Raw genomic sequence first — 14,741 nt, 5'->3', positions numbered from 1 at the left:
ATTGTTGAGGTCAAATCTTTTAATTTGAGAGCAGCACAAACACCCTGATCACCATTCCTTTAGCCTGAAATCTTTAACTCTTCCTGAGAATTCAGTTTGCAGGTCCTATTTTAGATCGTATATAACCATATAAGTGTAATTGCAAATGTTTTTTCTCCATACAACAAATAGCGAGAGAGCATTAAAGAATAGGTTCACAATTTTTAAAGTGTGTCTTAAACCAGCAGTCAGTCCATATCATATCATTCCTTCTGTTCACTATTAAAAGATCTCCTTCAAATGTGCTTTCAATGTAAAGTAATGGAGGACAAAATCCACAGTGTAAGTAGGCTAGATGTGAATCTTCATATGAGGCTTCAGCAGTCTGAGAGCTGTCAGTGTTTCATCGCATTTAATTTCACACATTCAGTCTTTCTCTGTACTGAAATTCACAAAACAGAAACCAAACTCATCGCTTACTATTTCCTCATGTAATTATTATTATCATGTTTTAACTGTAATGAAGTGAGTGTGAAAACAGTTTGTTTGTTTCTCAGAATGAAAAAAGTGCATGGTTGCTTCTGGTGGAAATCGAGTGTGCAGTTATCACATCATCAAGGCTACTAATATTACAACAACCACTACTGTTTAAACTGATAATATTGCTAATACTGCTTTATCAGTAAGGTGTATAAATTGTATTCAACAACAGACTTACTTTGAAACTCATGGATTATACATGGATGGTGGCAATCACAGCATGTGTTGACCATATTTATATCTGCAGTGGTGAGAGCAAGTAAAAATACATTTGCCTGTTTTGTCGATTTTAAAGTCTGTGTAAAGTAAGCGGCTAACTCTCTGCTAGCTCGGCTGTTAGCTCGGCGGCTAACTCGGCTAACTGTAGACTGTAGTAGTAGTAGTAGTGTATGCTGAATGTATTTACCTCTACAGCAGCAGGGGAGGGTGTATGCCGCGGCGGTGATTTTCAGACCAGCCCATTAAATCCTGAACACAGAAATCGGGTATTGATGGTAAATGTTATGATGCCATTAAAGCCTTGTATACAGCTCCAGTCTCACGTCGGCAGCTAAATAATTCATAATTTTAGGACTGGCTGGTTTCCTTCCGCCATTTGGAGTGATGCAAGGAGATAAACTGACCCCTAAATTATCTGCCCTTTATGTAAATTACTTAGGAGAAGAAATTAAGTTATCCAACCTAGGTATGGTGATTGATACTACAGTATGAATTGAAAAGACCAGTGTGTAAGATTTAGTGCCATCTAGTGGCGAAGTTGCAGATTGCGCACAACTGAAGGTGCTTCCCTTCATTTGGAGAACTTATGGTGGTTACAAAAATAATAATTCTAGATAGATAGATAGATAGATAGATAGATAGATAGATAGATAGATAGATAGATAGATAGATAGATAGATAGATATTCTGATCACTGGACAACCCTCTCTACCTGCTGAGCCACAGTCCCTGTATGTTTTATTTGTCATAGCCACCCTTATTGCTATTAGTTAGTGTCTTGTAAACCCATATGGGCAGGACACTTAAATCAATCAATCAATTAATCAATCATTCAATCAATCAATACTGCTACTACTTACACTGGTAATATTATGACCACCACTACTATTATCACTACTACTCTGCCTGCTATTCACACATACTACAGGTATTGAAAGTCTCAGCCAACAGCTATTACCACTAAATTCAATAATTACACTACTGCAGTTTCTGCTCCGCACATCTCCACTACCCAGTGTACCAGGCACCGACCCACCACTAGATCTGCCTCCTACTCTACACCCCAGCAGGCTGCTTCTTCTGCACCCGACCTGCAGCTGAATCTTCTGGTGCTGGATGGCCTCCACCTTTATCATCATCCTCCATGTTGGTTAATGGGGGATGGGGATGATGGGGGAGCTGCAAACAGCATTAGTTAACTATTAAGTTTTGCAATACGGGATTAATTAACCTTTTAATAAGGAATTGTTCTGACTTTAGATCTGGTAGTAGCTAAAAGTTTAGATAACTAACAACAATGTTCTCATTAGTGCAGAAAATAGAAATTAACAGAAGAGAGAAGAGGAACAAGGTATAACTCCTGCTTCTTTAAAAAAAAGGGAGCCCAGAGCAGAGTCTCTAGCACCAGATCACCCCTGAAGATCAAGATCAAGCTTTCATCCAAACAGCAACACATCAGTCTCTGTTGGGGAACCATGAAGACGCTGCCGACTCTCATACTTCTGGCTCTGATCTGCTTCTTGCATCACAGCTCTGCAGGTGAGTGACTCTGCTCGAGTTTCTCTGCTTGAAATGCCACTATAACTGCATTAAAGAGACAAAGTGAAACAAATGTTTATGTGTGTGTGTGTGTGTGTGTGTGTGTGTGTGTGTGTGTGTCACAGGTCCAATGCATGTAGGGCTGGTCTCTGAGGAACCATGCTGTCCAAGTTTCACTCAAAGGTTAATTCCTAAGCCGAAGGTGAGACATGTGGCACGGACTTCGAATAGCTGTAAAACCCCAGCGATTGTGTAAGTATACTGGCTTTGTTGGCTTTGCATTAAATTGTGCACATGTTAATCATCTACTCTATATTATCAATACTTCTAATGAAAACTGCTTTACATTGAGGGGCTCATTGTTTATGAGGCTTCACATATTTTCATTTTCATCATATTTATTTCACTTTAAAATGTTGTAAAATATGAAGATGAAAATGAGTAAAAGCACATGAAAATACAGAAAACATTACTTAGAGCCCAAGTGTTTTTCTACAACAATAAATATTTATGACTAGAAAAGCAACTAAACACAAATACAGAAAGAGGGGAGCTGTTCAGGTTACTTAAGTAAAGTAAATTAATGAATGAAAATGACCTGAATACTACAGCTGAAAATCAATGACACTGTGTGTGTAATTATATTTTTAACAGTGCAGAATATGTTTTTGTGTGTTTCTTACAGAGTCACAACTGTGTGTGATGAGACGTCTTGTATCGATCCAAACTGGAGATGGGCGAAGAATCTGTTGGCAGAGTTTGAGAAGGCAACAGCTAACAACAGGTCACCTTCTGCCCCTTTCAACATGTCCAAGTGTGACAAAAAGAAACAGCAGTGATCTAGTTTGATGTAGTTGATGCTGTTCCTTTGTCCATGTAATTATGTATTATATTTTATTTTTATGAACTCATTTATGCAAATATGTGTGCACATTTTGAAATGTCCATAATTATATAAATGTTGATGTGAACTTCTGTGCTGGTTTCTAAGAATAAAACTTGTTGAGACAGAAATACAAATGTCATTGAGTGTTCATTCATTTAGTATTTATAAGCAGTATATAAATGTTAATAAACACTAAACTCTGGTTGTAATATATTAAAAACACAGTTGTAGTAATATATAATATGTATATAGGAAAACTTATAATTGTTGACAATTCCTGAATATTAATAGTTAAATATATCCTTATAACTGCTTCTAACTACATTATAATGTCATAAAACATTATTGAATATTTGAATAATACTACTTACAAATGTGTTAAGTGTCATATAACTGTGAAAAATCCAATAAGTCCTTTTTTAAAGATTGTGTTTGTACGAACTTTTGCCTTCAGTGTACAGTTACTGAGGCCGACAAATTTAACCCTTAAACAGGCAAGAGTGGAAAATGAGATGAGAAAACTAAAATGCTAGTTATCTCATGTGCACCAAAATAAAACATTTCCACAAATCTACTTTTAAAATATTTTGTATATTTTGGAGTCGTATCTCCTCCATTGTCCCTATTAAGGTATAAAATGGTCATAATGGTAAACAACTGAATGCTTTATACATTCTTGCTTTCTCTGCTCATTCATATCACACATACTAGTTTTATAATTTCTATCAAAGTATAAACCAACCACAAGCTTCAATTCTACCAATCTAGTTGTCCCAATTCAAGGCACATACAATTAAATAACCATCTTAACCAATCGTGGTCTGAAAAAGGTGTTAAGGAGTCTGTATCTCTTGGTGCACGCTGCCTGTTTAAGGGTTAAAATGTGGTGAAATATAACGATAAAAATAAATGAAAGTACCTAAAAATACAGATTGTATTACTTAAAGCCCCTGGAAATTGTATTTCTTAAGTATTTCTCTTGAGCAATAAATACTTATGACTACAAAAGCAACAAGATACACATACAGAAATGTTGAAATGAAATGTAGTTTTCAGAGTATCCGCAGAGGGGAGCTGCTTCTTATTGTGTGTACTTTTTGTTTTAGTATGTTTACATTGCTGCATCAGTAGGTTTTTCCTTAAGTATAGTATCACAGCACTTCTTCCACCTCTGAAAACATTTGACCAGTTTATTTATATTGGAGTGTTTTTATATTGTACGTCAGCAAAGGTCCTGGATACTACAGCTGAAAATCAATGACACTGGGTACAATTAAACAAAAATGACAGTGTACAATATGTTTTGTGTGTTTCTTACAGAGTCACAACTGTGTGTGATGAGACGTCTTGTATTGATCCCGAATGGAGATGGGCGAAGAATTTGTTGGCAGAATTTGAGCAACTGCTAACAATAACAAGTGGTACTACTGTTTCTGACTGATTTTTAATTGTATGCAGATTATTACGACATGAGTTACTGCCCCTCTGTGTAACAGCTGTATCTTTGTATTTTGTACTTAGTTTTTAGGTATTTGAGTTTTAGAGCTCACTGTATTTCTGTGCATTGAGAACAATGGCTTAGGGCAGAGGTGTTAAACTCATTTTCATTCAAGGGCCACATACAGCCCAATTTGATCTCATGTGGGCCGGACCATTAAAAAGATGGAAGGACGGAAGGAAAAGAGGGATGAGAAGGAAGAGGATTCAGGAGAGGGAAAGATGGAAGGAAGAAAGGGAGGAAGGACAGATGGAAGGAAGAGAAGAGAAGACAGATAGAAGGGAAGGAAGGAAGGAAGGAAGGAGGGGAGGAAAAGCAGACAGGGAGGAAGGGAGGAAGAAAGGTAGGAAGGACAGACAGAAGGAAGGAAAAGAGGAAGAAGGAAACTGGGCCGGATTGGACCTCTTGGCGGGCCGGTTCTGGCCCACAGGCTGCATGTTTGACACCCCTGGCTTAGGGTTAATTTATCCTTTTTTTACACACTTAATATTTAAATAATGTTGTTAAGAAAGAAGAAAAGAAGAATTAGACCATATATTTATCTATTCATAAACAAAGCAAACTAAAACGCACACAAAAACAATGTTTGACCATGGCATGAGGTGGCTTTAAATGACTTTGTAAGTTTCCTCAGAAATGAACTGGCATAATTTACAGATGTCAACTATTTGAGAGAGGTACTAAGCTGGACGGAGAGATGAAGTGTGCTGCATGCAGAGTAATTACCAATTCCTATATTTGGTACTTTTCCCATACACCATAGTCCATGTGCCACCTGCTGTGGCAACAAGGGACTTACAACAACAAAACACATTCAAACACAAATACATTAATACAAAAAAATGGTTCTAACAATGACATTTGTATTTCTGTCTCAACAGGTTTTATTCTTGGAAATCATCACAGAAGTTCACATCAACATTTATTTATACTATTATGGACATTTTGAAACTTACACTTGTATTTGCATACAAGGATGTGTATTGACATGGAAGATGTAGTGGTCCTTTGTACTTTTAATACTTTAACTACATCACTCATAATACTTATGTTATTTTATTATTATTTATTATTATTATAATAACTGTAATTATGAAATTTAAGCTTCAGATTTCTGTTTGTTTATTTGTAATACTATCTAAATTAATACTCAGTGACTGTTGTATTTATGTCTCAACAGGTTTTATTCTTGGAAACCAACACAGAAATTCACATTAAGGATGTGTATTCACACGGAAGGTATAGTGGTCCTTTCCCTCCTTTTAAATAGTATAATGTACATTTAATCATTCATATTAAATAGCCTTTACCTTCTGTCTCAATGCAGAGAAATGCATCGAGCTCCACAATTCAAAAAGCTAAAAACTAAGTACAAAATACAAAGATACAGCTGTCACACAGAGGGGCTGTAACTCGTAGTAATAATAAACACACTGTTAAAAATCAGTAATAAACAGTAGTACTATTTGTTATTTTATAATAACCTTACACCAAACTCTGATATGAATCATTCAAAGTGAAAATGTCAGTTAAAGAAAAGTTAAACACACAAAGATATTTTTCTGTGTAATCATCACTGATTATCAGTTATGAGAACCAATAAAATACATTATATAAAGATTAAATAAAAAACATTATTACATGTAATAACAGTAAACAAAAGAACAGCATTCACACACTTGGATTACAGCTGTTTCTTTTTGTCACACTTGGATGTGTTGAAAGGGGTAGAAGGTGATTTAGCAGTTGCCTCCTTAAACGCTGCCAACAGATTCTTCGCCCATCTCCAGTCGGGATCAATACAAGACTTCGTACCACACACATTTGTGACTCTGTAAGAAAACACACAAAACATATTGTGTAATTTTTGTATAATTGTACACAGTTTCATTGATTTTCAGCCGTAGTTTTACTGATGTACAACATAAAAACAGTAATTTCTATTCATTAACTTACTTCATATGTGGCGGGGCAGCAAGCGGAAAGCACTATGTTACTTTTAAAGATTTTACCTTATCTTTGCTTGACTGACGACACAATTGTTCATTTGTCTGATTTTCTTTTGAATTGCTTTTAATCATTCTATTAAAAATACTAACAATATGGAGTATGATGAACGTGTGTACAATCTAATGCAAATACAACAAACAAAACCAGTATACTTACACAATCGCTGGGGTTTTACAGTGACTTGGGGTCATTGCCACATGTTTCACCTTTCCCTTAGGAATTAACCTTCGATTGAAGCCTGGACAGCATTCCTCATTGATCACAATTGGAGCAAGCGGACCTGTGGACACACATACATAAACATTTGTAACACTTTGTCTCTTAAATGCAGTTATAGTGGCGTCTCAAGCAGAGGAAGTCAAGCAGAGTCACTCACCTGCAGCAGAGCTGTGATGCAAAAAGCAGATCAGAGCCAGAAATATGAGAGTCGGCAGCGTCTTCATGGTTCCCCGACAGAGACTGATGTGTTGCTGTTTGGATGAAAGTTTGATCTTGATCTTCAGGAGTTATCTTGTGCTGGAGACTCTGCTCTGGGCTCCTTTATACACAGCTGATGTTACCAAAAAAGAGCGGGGGTTTCCATGTTTGTTCCTTTTCTTAGTTCTCTGTCATATGCTAAACAATTCTACAGATATATATGAGTCAGTTATTACGTAACTACCCTACTAGCAGTTCTAAAGAATATTGCTTCACTAAAATACATTTACACAACTTCTATATTTAACTAATGTTGTTCGCAGCTCCTCCATCTGAAATAAGCACTACATGTTGTTAATGTTGATAAAATGTATAATAATTGCCCATGCAATTTTGACAATTTTGGACAGCTTGTTGTTTTTAAATAAAGTCAGGTGACCATACCAGACAGAGATGTTGTAACTAAAGATGCTCTCTATCAGGCTGATATATGTCCTTTCAAGAATATTACAGCTGACTCCAAAGCCCTTTAGTTTCCTTATTAAAAACAATCTTTCGTTGGCCTTTTTGCATATACTGTAGCATCAACATTTTTTGATGCTATGATGATGAAGACTTGGCCGAACTGGAGGTCAGCGACGAAGGTGGATGCCAGCTAGCACCACTAGGTCGGGTGAAGAAGCAGCTTGCTGGGGTGCAGAGTAAGAGGCAGGCAGCTGGAGATCTGACTTAATGTTGGGGAAAATGATTGACTGATTTTGACTGCTGTGATAGCCCAGACTATCACACTTAATTCTTGCAGTATCTGCTCACTGTCACATGCCAGGAGAAAAATCTGTGATAAAGATAAAACACCTCATTTTACTCAAGAATCTACTCTTGAATTATTCTTATATAATTCATAATTAAACAGTATCAGTATTAATCAAAATATCAACTTGGTCCAAAAATTACTTTCTTACCCTTAAAAATGTGTATTTTTGTTGAAAATCTGCACACTTCTTCACACAACCATGTAAATTCACATGCAAGGTCACAACACTATTATGTCATCCCTTACTGGTAAAAGTGACACTGTTACAACTATGCAGAAACATGTGATGTATGTATTTATATCCTATGTGCTTTTACTCACAGAGAATTTTGAATAGAGGATGTTTAACTTTTACTAACAAAGCATTTTCAGATTGCAGTATTACGATAACTGAAGTAAAGGATCTGAATACTTCTTCAAATACTTCCCCAAAGTCACTGAGAAAATCAGTAAAAACTGCAGCAGTGGCAGAATGATAAGAGGAGAAAAAAAAGTGCGTGGAAATGTGAACGTAAAACCGAGCTTCCTCTGAACATTAAGAGAAGGAAAGCACGGCACGTTCGTAGAAAGGTTGCTGCAGATGAGGAAGTGAAAATAGGAAAAGGAAAGGTTTTATAGTGACGTAAACTGATGAGTTATTCATGAATAAAAAAAGATAGAAGATTGATATTTGGAAATAAGGGGATACTATGAAGGGTTAGTATAATAACAGTACAGCGTTCAGTAAATTACTTCAGTATCTCTTTTGGAAGAGATTTCGATATCCTGATCAAAAATCATTAATCAAATATTTGAGTAACTTTGATTTGTAACATCATAATGAGTTAAATTTGCAAAGCAGCAAGGCGGGTGGGTGTCTAGCCTTTGAATGTGTTTTAAATCTGTACATAATGTGCCTCAAAGAGTACCAGTATATATTCACCCTGCCTGACTGCTTATTCTTTATTCTGGTAGCTGTCAGTGTTTCGTCGCATTTCTTTTCACACATTCAGTCTTTCTCTGTACTCAAGTTCACAGAAACCAAATTCACCGCTCACTGTTTTAACTATGATGAAGTGAGTGTGAAACCACTTTGTTTGTTCTCAGAATGAGTGAGCTGTTGTTTCTGGTGGAAATCAAGTGTGCATTTCCCTCACATCATCTACTAATATTACCACAACTATTACTATTTAAGCAGATAATATTAGTAATACTGCTTGATCAATACAGTGTATAAATTATATCCAACAACAGACTTAATAATTACTTTGAAACTCATGGATTATTAGTGGATGAGCTGAATGGCTTTAGAAAAAGCATGGTATGTCTTGACCATATTTATATTTGAAGTGGTGAGAGCAAGACTGCAAGAAGGGAAAAATACATTGCCTTTGACTGGATCAATAGAGTCCTGAAGGAGTATTAATTAATATGTTCTGGTATTAATAGTAAATGTTATGATGCCATTAAAGCCTTGTATACAGCTCCAGTCTCACGTCGGCAGCTAAATAATTCATAATTTTAGGACTGGTTGGTTTCCTTCCCCCATTTGGAGTGATGCAAGGAGATAAACTGACCCCTAAATTATCTGCCCTTTATGTAAATTACTTAGGAGAAGAAAATAAGTTTTACCAACCTAGGTATAGTGATTGATATGAATTTAAAAGACTAGTGTGTAAGATTTAGTGCCATCTAGTGGCGAAGCTGCAGATTGCACACAACTGCCTCCCTTCATTTGGAGAACCTATGGTGGTTACAAAAAAGATAGATAGATAGATAGATAGATAGATAGATAGATAGATAGATAGATAGATAGATAGATAGATAGATAGATAGATAGATAGATAGATAGATAGATAGATAGATAGATAGATAGATAGATAGATAGATAGATAGATAGATAGATAGATAGATAGATGGATGGATAGATAGATTTACTTATACAGCACTTTCCTATTTTTTAACCACTCTTCAGCACTTTTACACCACAAGTGACATTCACCCATTCATACACTGATGGGGCTACCAGGGTGCAATTTGTGGTTAAGTGTCTTGCACTTAGGACACTTCGACATGGAGTGGAGGAGCTGAGGCAATTGAAGCACCGATCAAACAGTCTCTTTGTGATCACATGTGGTTTCAATTTACATGAAAGTAACAAAACATTTAAAACTGTTTTCAAAAAAGCAGTCTTACAGTGTTTTTGTGCACTACTGCTAAAATGTTGTACATAGATGTAATTTAGTTGACTATCAAGTTTTGCAGTAAAGGATTCATTAACCTTTAATAATTAGGCATTGTTCTCACTTTAGATCCATTAGTAGCAAAACGCTTAGATAACCAATAACAATTTTCCCAGTAATGCAGAAAATAGAATTTGATAGAAGACAGAAGAGGAACAACAGAAAACCCCCGCTTCTTAAAAAAAAAGAAGTCATGACTGAAGAGATTGGGACATCAACTGAATATAAAGGGAGCCTAGAGCAGAGTCTCCAGCACCAGATCAATCCTGAAGATCAAGATCAAGCTTTCATCCAAATAGCAACACATCAGTTTCTATCAGGGAACCATGAAGACGCTGCCGACTCTCATACTTCTGGCTCTGATCTGCTTCTTGCATCACAGCTCTGCTGCAGGTGAGTGACTCTGCTTGATTTCCTCTGCTTGAGACGCCACTATAACTGCATTTAAGAGACAAAGTGTTACAAATGTTTATGTGTGTGTGTCACAGGTCTGTTTGCTCCAGAGTTTATCTCTGCCGAACCATGCTGTCCAAGCTTCAATCGAAGGAAAATTCCTAAGCAAAGGGTGAAACATGTGGCGAATACATCAAATAGCTGTAAAACCAAAGCGATTGTGTAAGTATACTGGTTTTGTTTGTTGTATTTGCATCAGATTGTGCACATGTTCATCATCTACTCAATATTATAACTACTTCTAATGCAAACTAACATTGAGGGGAATTGGGGTTATTATGTGAACGGACCTGCAGGTCCAAAACAGGATGGATGAAAACACATTTGTGTATCAGAACTTGTTTTTTCTTGTTAACATTGCTGTTTTGGTACTTTTACTTCAGTCAAGGAATTGGTTATTTTATTCTTTTTCTCTGTGAAGACATTTTTATGGGACCTGTACCCTGAAATGTTTAGTAGTTTACAGAGTCTTCACAGAGGGGAGCTAAGGAAAATGAATTTGTATGTCAGTAAAGGACCTGAACACTACAACTGAAAATCAATGACAAAAATAACAGTGCACAATATGTTTTGTGTGTTTCTTACAGAGTCACAACTGTGCGTGGTACAATGTCTTGTCTTGATCCCGAATGGAGATGGGCGAAGAATCTGTTGGCAGAGAAGCCAACTGCTAACAACATGTCACCTTCTGCCACTTTCAACCCAACCAAGTTTGAAAAACCACGGAAACAGAAGTAATCCAGTGTGTGAATACTATAATAATGTATTTTATTTCATTTTTATATTGATATTATGATTACATAGATCTTTAACTGACATTTTCACTTTTTTGGAGTTTTGGAGCTCAATATATTTCTATGCATTGAAACAGAACGTGAAGGTTATTTCACATAAATCATTTCATGTACATTATACTATTTAAAAGGGGGGAAAGAACCGCTACACCTTCCATGCTACTGGAACATTTATTAGCTAGGCTGCACACACTTGCAGGGAAATGACACCTATTTATAACTCCACATCAATGCTACCTGATTTATATTGTTTGATGTACTGTTGTTGTGTTATGTGTGAATTTCCGCACACATGAATGTATATTTTGAAATGTCAATAATTATATAAATGCTGATGTGAACTTCTGTGTTGGTTTCCAAGAATAAAACCTGTTAAGACAGAAAAACAAAGGTCCCTGAGTGTTCATTTAGAAATCCCCTCTCTCTTCTTGTTGGCAGGAATATTCCATGAATGTAACCTAAAATGAGAAGCAGTAATTAAACCTACATGTAATTTCTGTAAGGCTTTTTTGTAGAATTGTATTACAAATTATTAGGTTCTTGTTTTTCTCCGTAGAACACAAAATAGCACTAGACAGAGAAAAGATTGAGAGAGATGGAAACGACACGCTACTTTCTTAGAAGAGTAGAGAGAGAGATTTAGAAAATTATTGGAAATGGACTCAGCTGTGTATAAAAGGACCAGAGCAGAGTCTCTCCAGCACCAGATCACTCCTGGAGATCAAGATCAAGCTTTTGTGGTGTATAAATTATACTCATAATGATAAGCACATTTAATAATGGCTTTACTAGAGATTAAAGTCCGTGTAAAGTAAGAATAAATATGTGTTCTGAGTTTGACATACCACAGAAAAGTGTGTTGTTAACCACCCTGCCAAATTTAAATGAGTAAAAAAATCGCTAAATATATGAAATTAGGCTTCAAAGTTGTGTAAAAATCAGCCTCTTTCTCTGCTCCCAAATGCTGAAACCCCACCCCCTACCAAGTGTCACCTGTCAATCAAAGTCACCACCTCTACCAGAAACATGGACACTACGTCTGAGAGCTTTCTGCTGCTAGCTGAGCTGCTAGCTCGGCGGCTAACTCAGCTGCTAGCTCGGCGGCTAACTCAGCTAACTGGCTAACTGTAGACTGTAGTAGTAGTAGTGTGTGCTGAATGTATTTATACCTCTACAGCAGCAGGGGCGGGTTTATGTTAATCACTAAATCCTGAACACAGAAATCGTGAAACACAGTTTGTGAAGCCTAGCTCCACAATTCAAATCTAAATCTTTGAAATGCTTTTTACACCTTTGTTGAAATACATTTAGGAGGGAGGGTTAAGGATGAAATATGTTTACTCCACACATGCACATACTGATCGAGTATGCTGTATTGTAACACACAGATGTGAAATGTATGAAACATGTAACCAAATACACTAATTTTTACATTATTCTTAAAAAAAAATTTGCAGTAAGAGAAAAGTAAAAAACATAATGATATATTTTGAGGTTGAAACATTATCTTAAAGAATCAATATATGAAAGATTGAAACATAATAGTGTATTTTGAAAAGGGGACTGAGGCCAAGTGATCAGAGTGCATGCCATGTAATTGCAGGTTCCCTGGTTCAAATACGGTCAGGGACCTATGCTGCAGGTCATTTCCCTCTCTCTCTGTCTCTCTCTCCCTGTTTTCCTCTCTGCCAGTTACTATATAAATAAAGGCAAAAAAGGACAAAATAATTATTTAAAGAAGGGAAAAAAAAGAAAGTTTGTGTGTGAGGAGGGGGCCAGGTGCAGGCGGCACTGGGAGGCCCTGACTGAATGCCAAGGACAAGAGCTTGTATGAAAAATAAAACCCAGGATGACCATATTTGTACATATGACCTGAATTGAACCGAGTCCAATGTGTGGGTGGGGTTGGGTACTTCTCCACACAAACCACTGACCTCAGCAGTTTTTTTTGTTGCTGACATTGTAAGTTAGATCATTTCTGATAGACTTTCTCTGTGTGATCGTCTCGGGTTTTGCTGCCGGCAATTAAACTCTACTGCGCTCAACTTTGAAGACTCCTGGTGACTTTTGAGACTTTTTTGGCAACACCTCAGTCTCTGTCGGGGAACCATGAAGACACTGCCGACTCTCATACTTCTGGCTCTGATCTGCTTTTTGCATCACAGCTCTGCAAGTCAGTGACTCTGTTTGACTTCCTCTGCTTGAGACGCCACTATAACTGCATTTAAGAGACAAAGTGTTACAAATGTGTGTGTGTGTGTGTGTGTCACAGGTCCGATTCGTCCAGAACTGATCTCTGAGGAATGCTGTCCAGGCTTCAATCGAAGGTTAACTCCTAAGCCAAAGGTGAAACATGTGGCGAAGCCATCAAATAGCTGTAAAACCAAAGCAATTGTGTAAGTATACTGGTTTTGTTGGCTTTGCATTAAATTGTGCACATGTTAATCATCTACTCTATATTATCAATACTTCTAATGCAAACTACTTTACATTGAGGGGCTAGTTCAACAACGCCTCATATTTTATGAGGCTTCACATATTTTTGTATGTAAATCCACGTCTAACTTTGCACATTACAATAATATTACACTTTAAAATGTTGTGAAATATGAAGATGAAAATGAGTAAAAGTACATGAAGATACAGAAAACATTACTTAGAGCCCAAGTATTTCTCTACAACAATTAATATTTATGACTAGAAAAGCAACTAAACACAAATACAGAAATCTTGGATGTTTAGTAGTTTTCAGAGTCTTTACAGAGGGGAGCTGTTCATTTTTATGTTGTACATCAGTAAAGAACCTGAATACTACAGCTGAAGATCAACGCCATTGTGTATATAATTATACTTCTAACAGTGCACAATATGTTTTGTGTGTTTCTTACAGAGTCACAACTGTGTGTGATAAGAAGTCTTGTCTTGATCCCGAATGGAGATGGGCGAAGAAACTGTTGGCAGAGTTTGAGAAGGCAACTGTTTACAGCAAGTCACCTTCTGCCCCTTTCAACACGTCCTGGTGTGAAAGACCAAAGAACTAGTAGTAATCCAGTGTGTGAATGCTGTTCCTTTGTCCGTTATTACATGTAATTATGTATTATATTTATTTTTCATATTATTGTTTAATTGGCTGTATCAATGATGATTACTCAGAAAAGTATCTTTGTGCGTGAAAGCAAACTTTATCTGACATTTTAACTGTGAATGTTTTGGAGCTCAATGTTTTTCTATGCATTGAGACAGAACTCAAAGGGTATTTAATATAATATAATACAATAACTTCATGTACATTATACTATTTTAAAAGGGGGGAATGAACCGCTACACCTTCCATGTGAATACACCTCCTTCTACGCAAATACAAAAGTCA

General features: G+C 36.5%; 2 protein-coding genes across 3 annotated transcripts in view; one reads left to right on the top strand and one right to left on the bottom strand.

Annotated features, from left to right (window-relative positions):
- The window catches only part of LOC128355176 (C-C motif chemokine 22-like), a 27,368-nt gene extending 20,234 nt beyond the window's left edge, over positions 1-7,134 (bottom strand). The window contains exon 1 of the mRNA XM_053315419.1: positions 7,048-7,134. Coding sequence (XP_053171394.1) covers positions 7,048-7,114 — 67 coding nt within the window. The 5' untranslated portion in view covers positions 7,115-7,134. The remainder of the gene's footprint in view (positions 1-7,047) is intronic.
- Positions 2,160-14,741, top strand: LOC128355227 (C-C motif chemokine 22-like). 2 transcript variants are annotated; one of them, XM_053315479.1, is made up of 3 exons: positions 2,160-2,277; positions 10,613-10,739; positions 14,262-14,741. In XM_053315479.1, the coding sequence occupies exons 1-3, from the start codon at positions 2,214-2,216 to the stop codon at positions 14,410-14,412; spliced, it is 342 nt and encodes a 113-aa protein (XP_053171454.1). In that variant the 5' UTR covers positions 2,160-2,213; the 3' UTR covers positions 14,413-14,741. The 2 variants fall into 2 exon arrangements, with proteins under 2 accessions (XP_053171454.1, XP_053171461.1); XM_053315486.1 differs by lacking the exon at positions 10,613-10,739 and adding an exon at positions 2,403-2,529.

Source organism: Scomber japonicus, chromosome 1, assembly GCF_027409825.1.
Source record: "Scomber japonicus isolate fScoJap1 chromosome 1, fScoJap1.pri, whole genome shotgun sequence".
NCBI lineage: Eukaryota > Metazoa > Chordata > Actinopteri > Scombriformes > Scombridae > Scomber > Scomber japonicus.
This window is presented reverse-complemented; position numbering and strand designations above follow the sequence as displayed.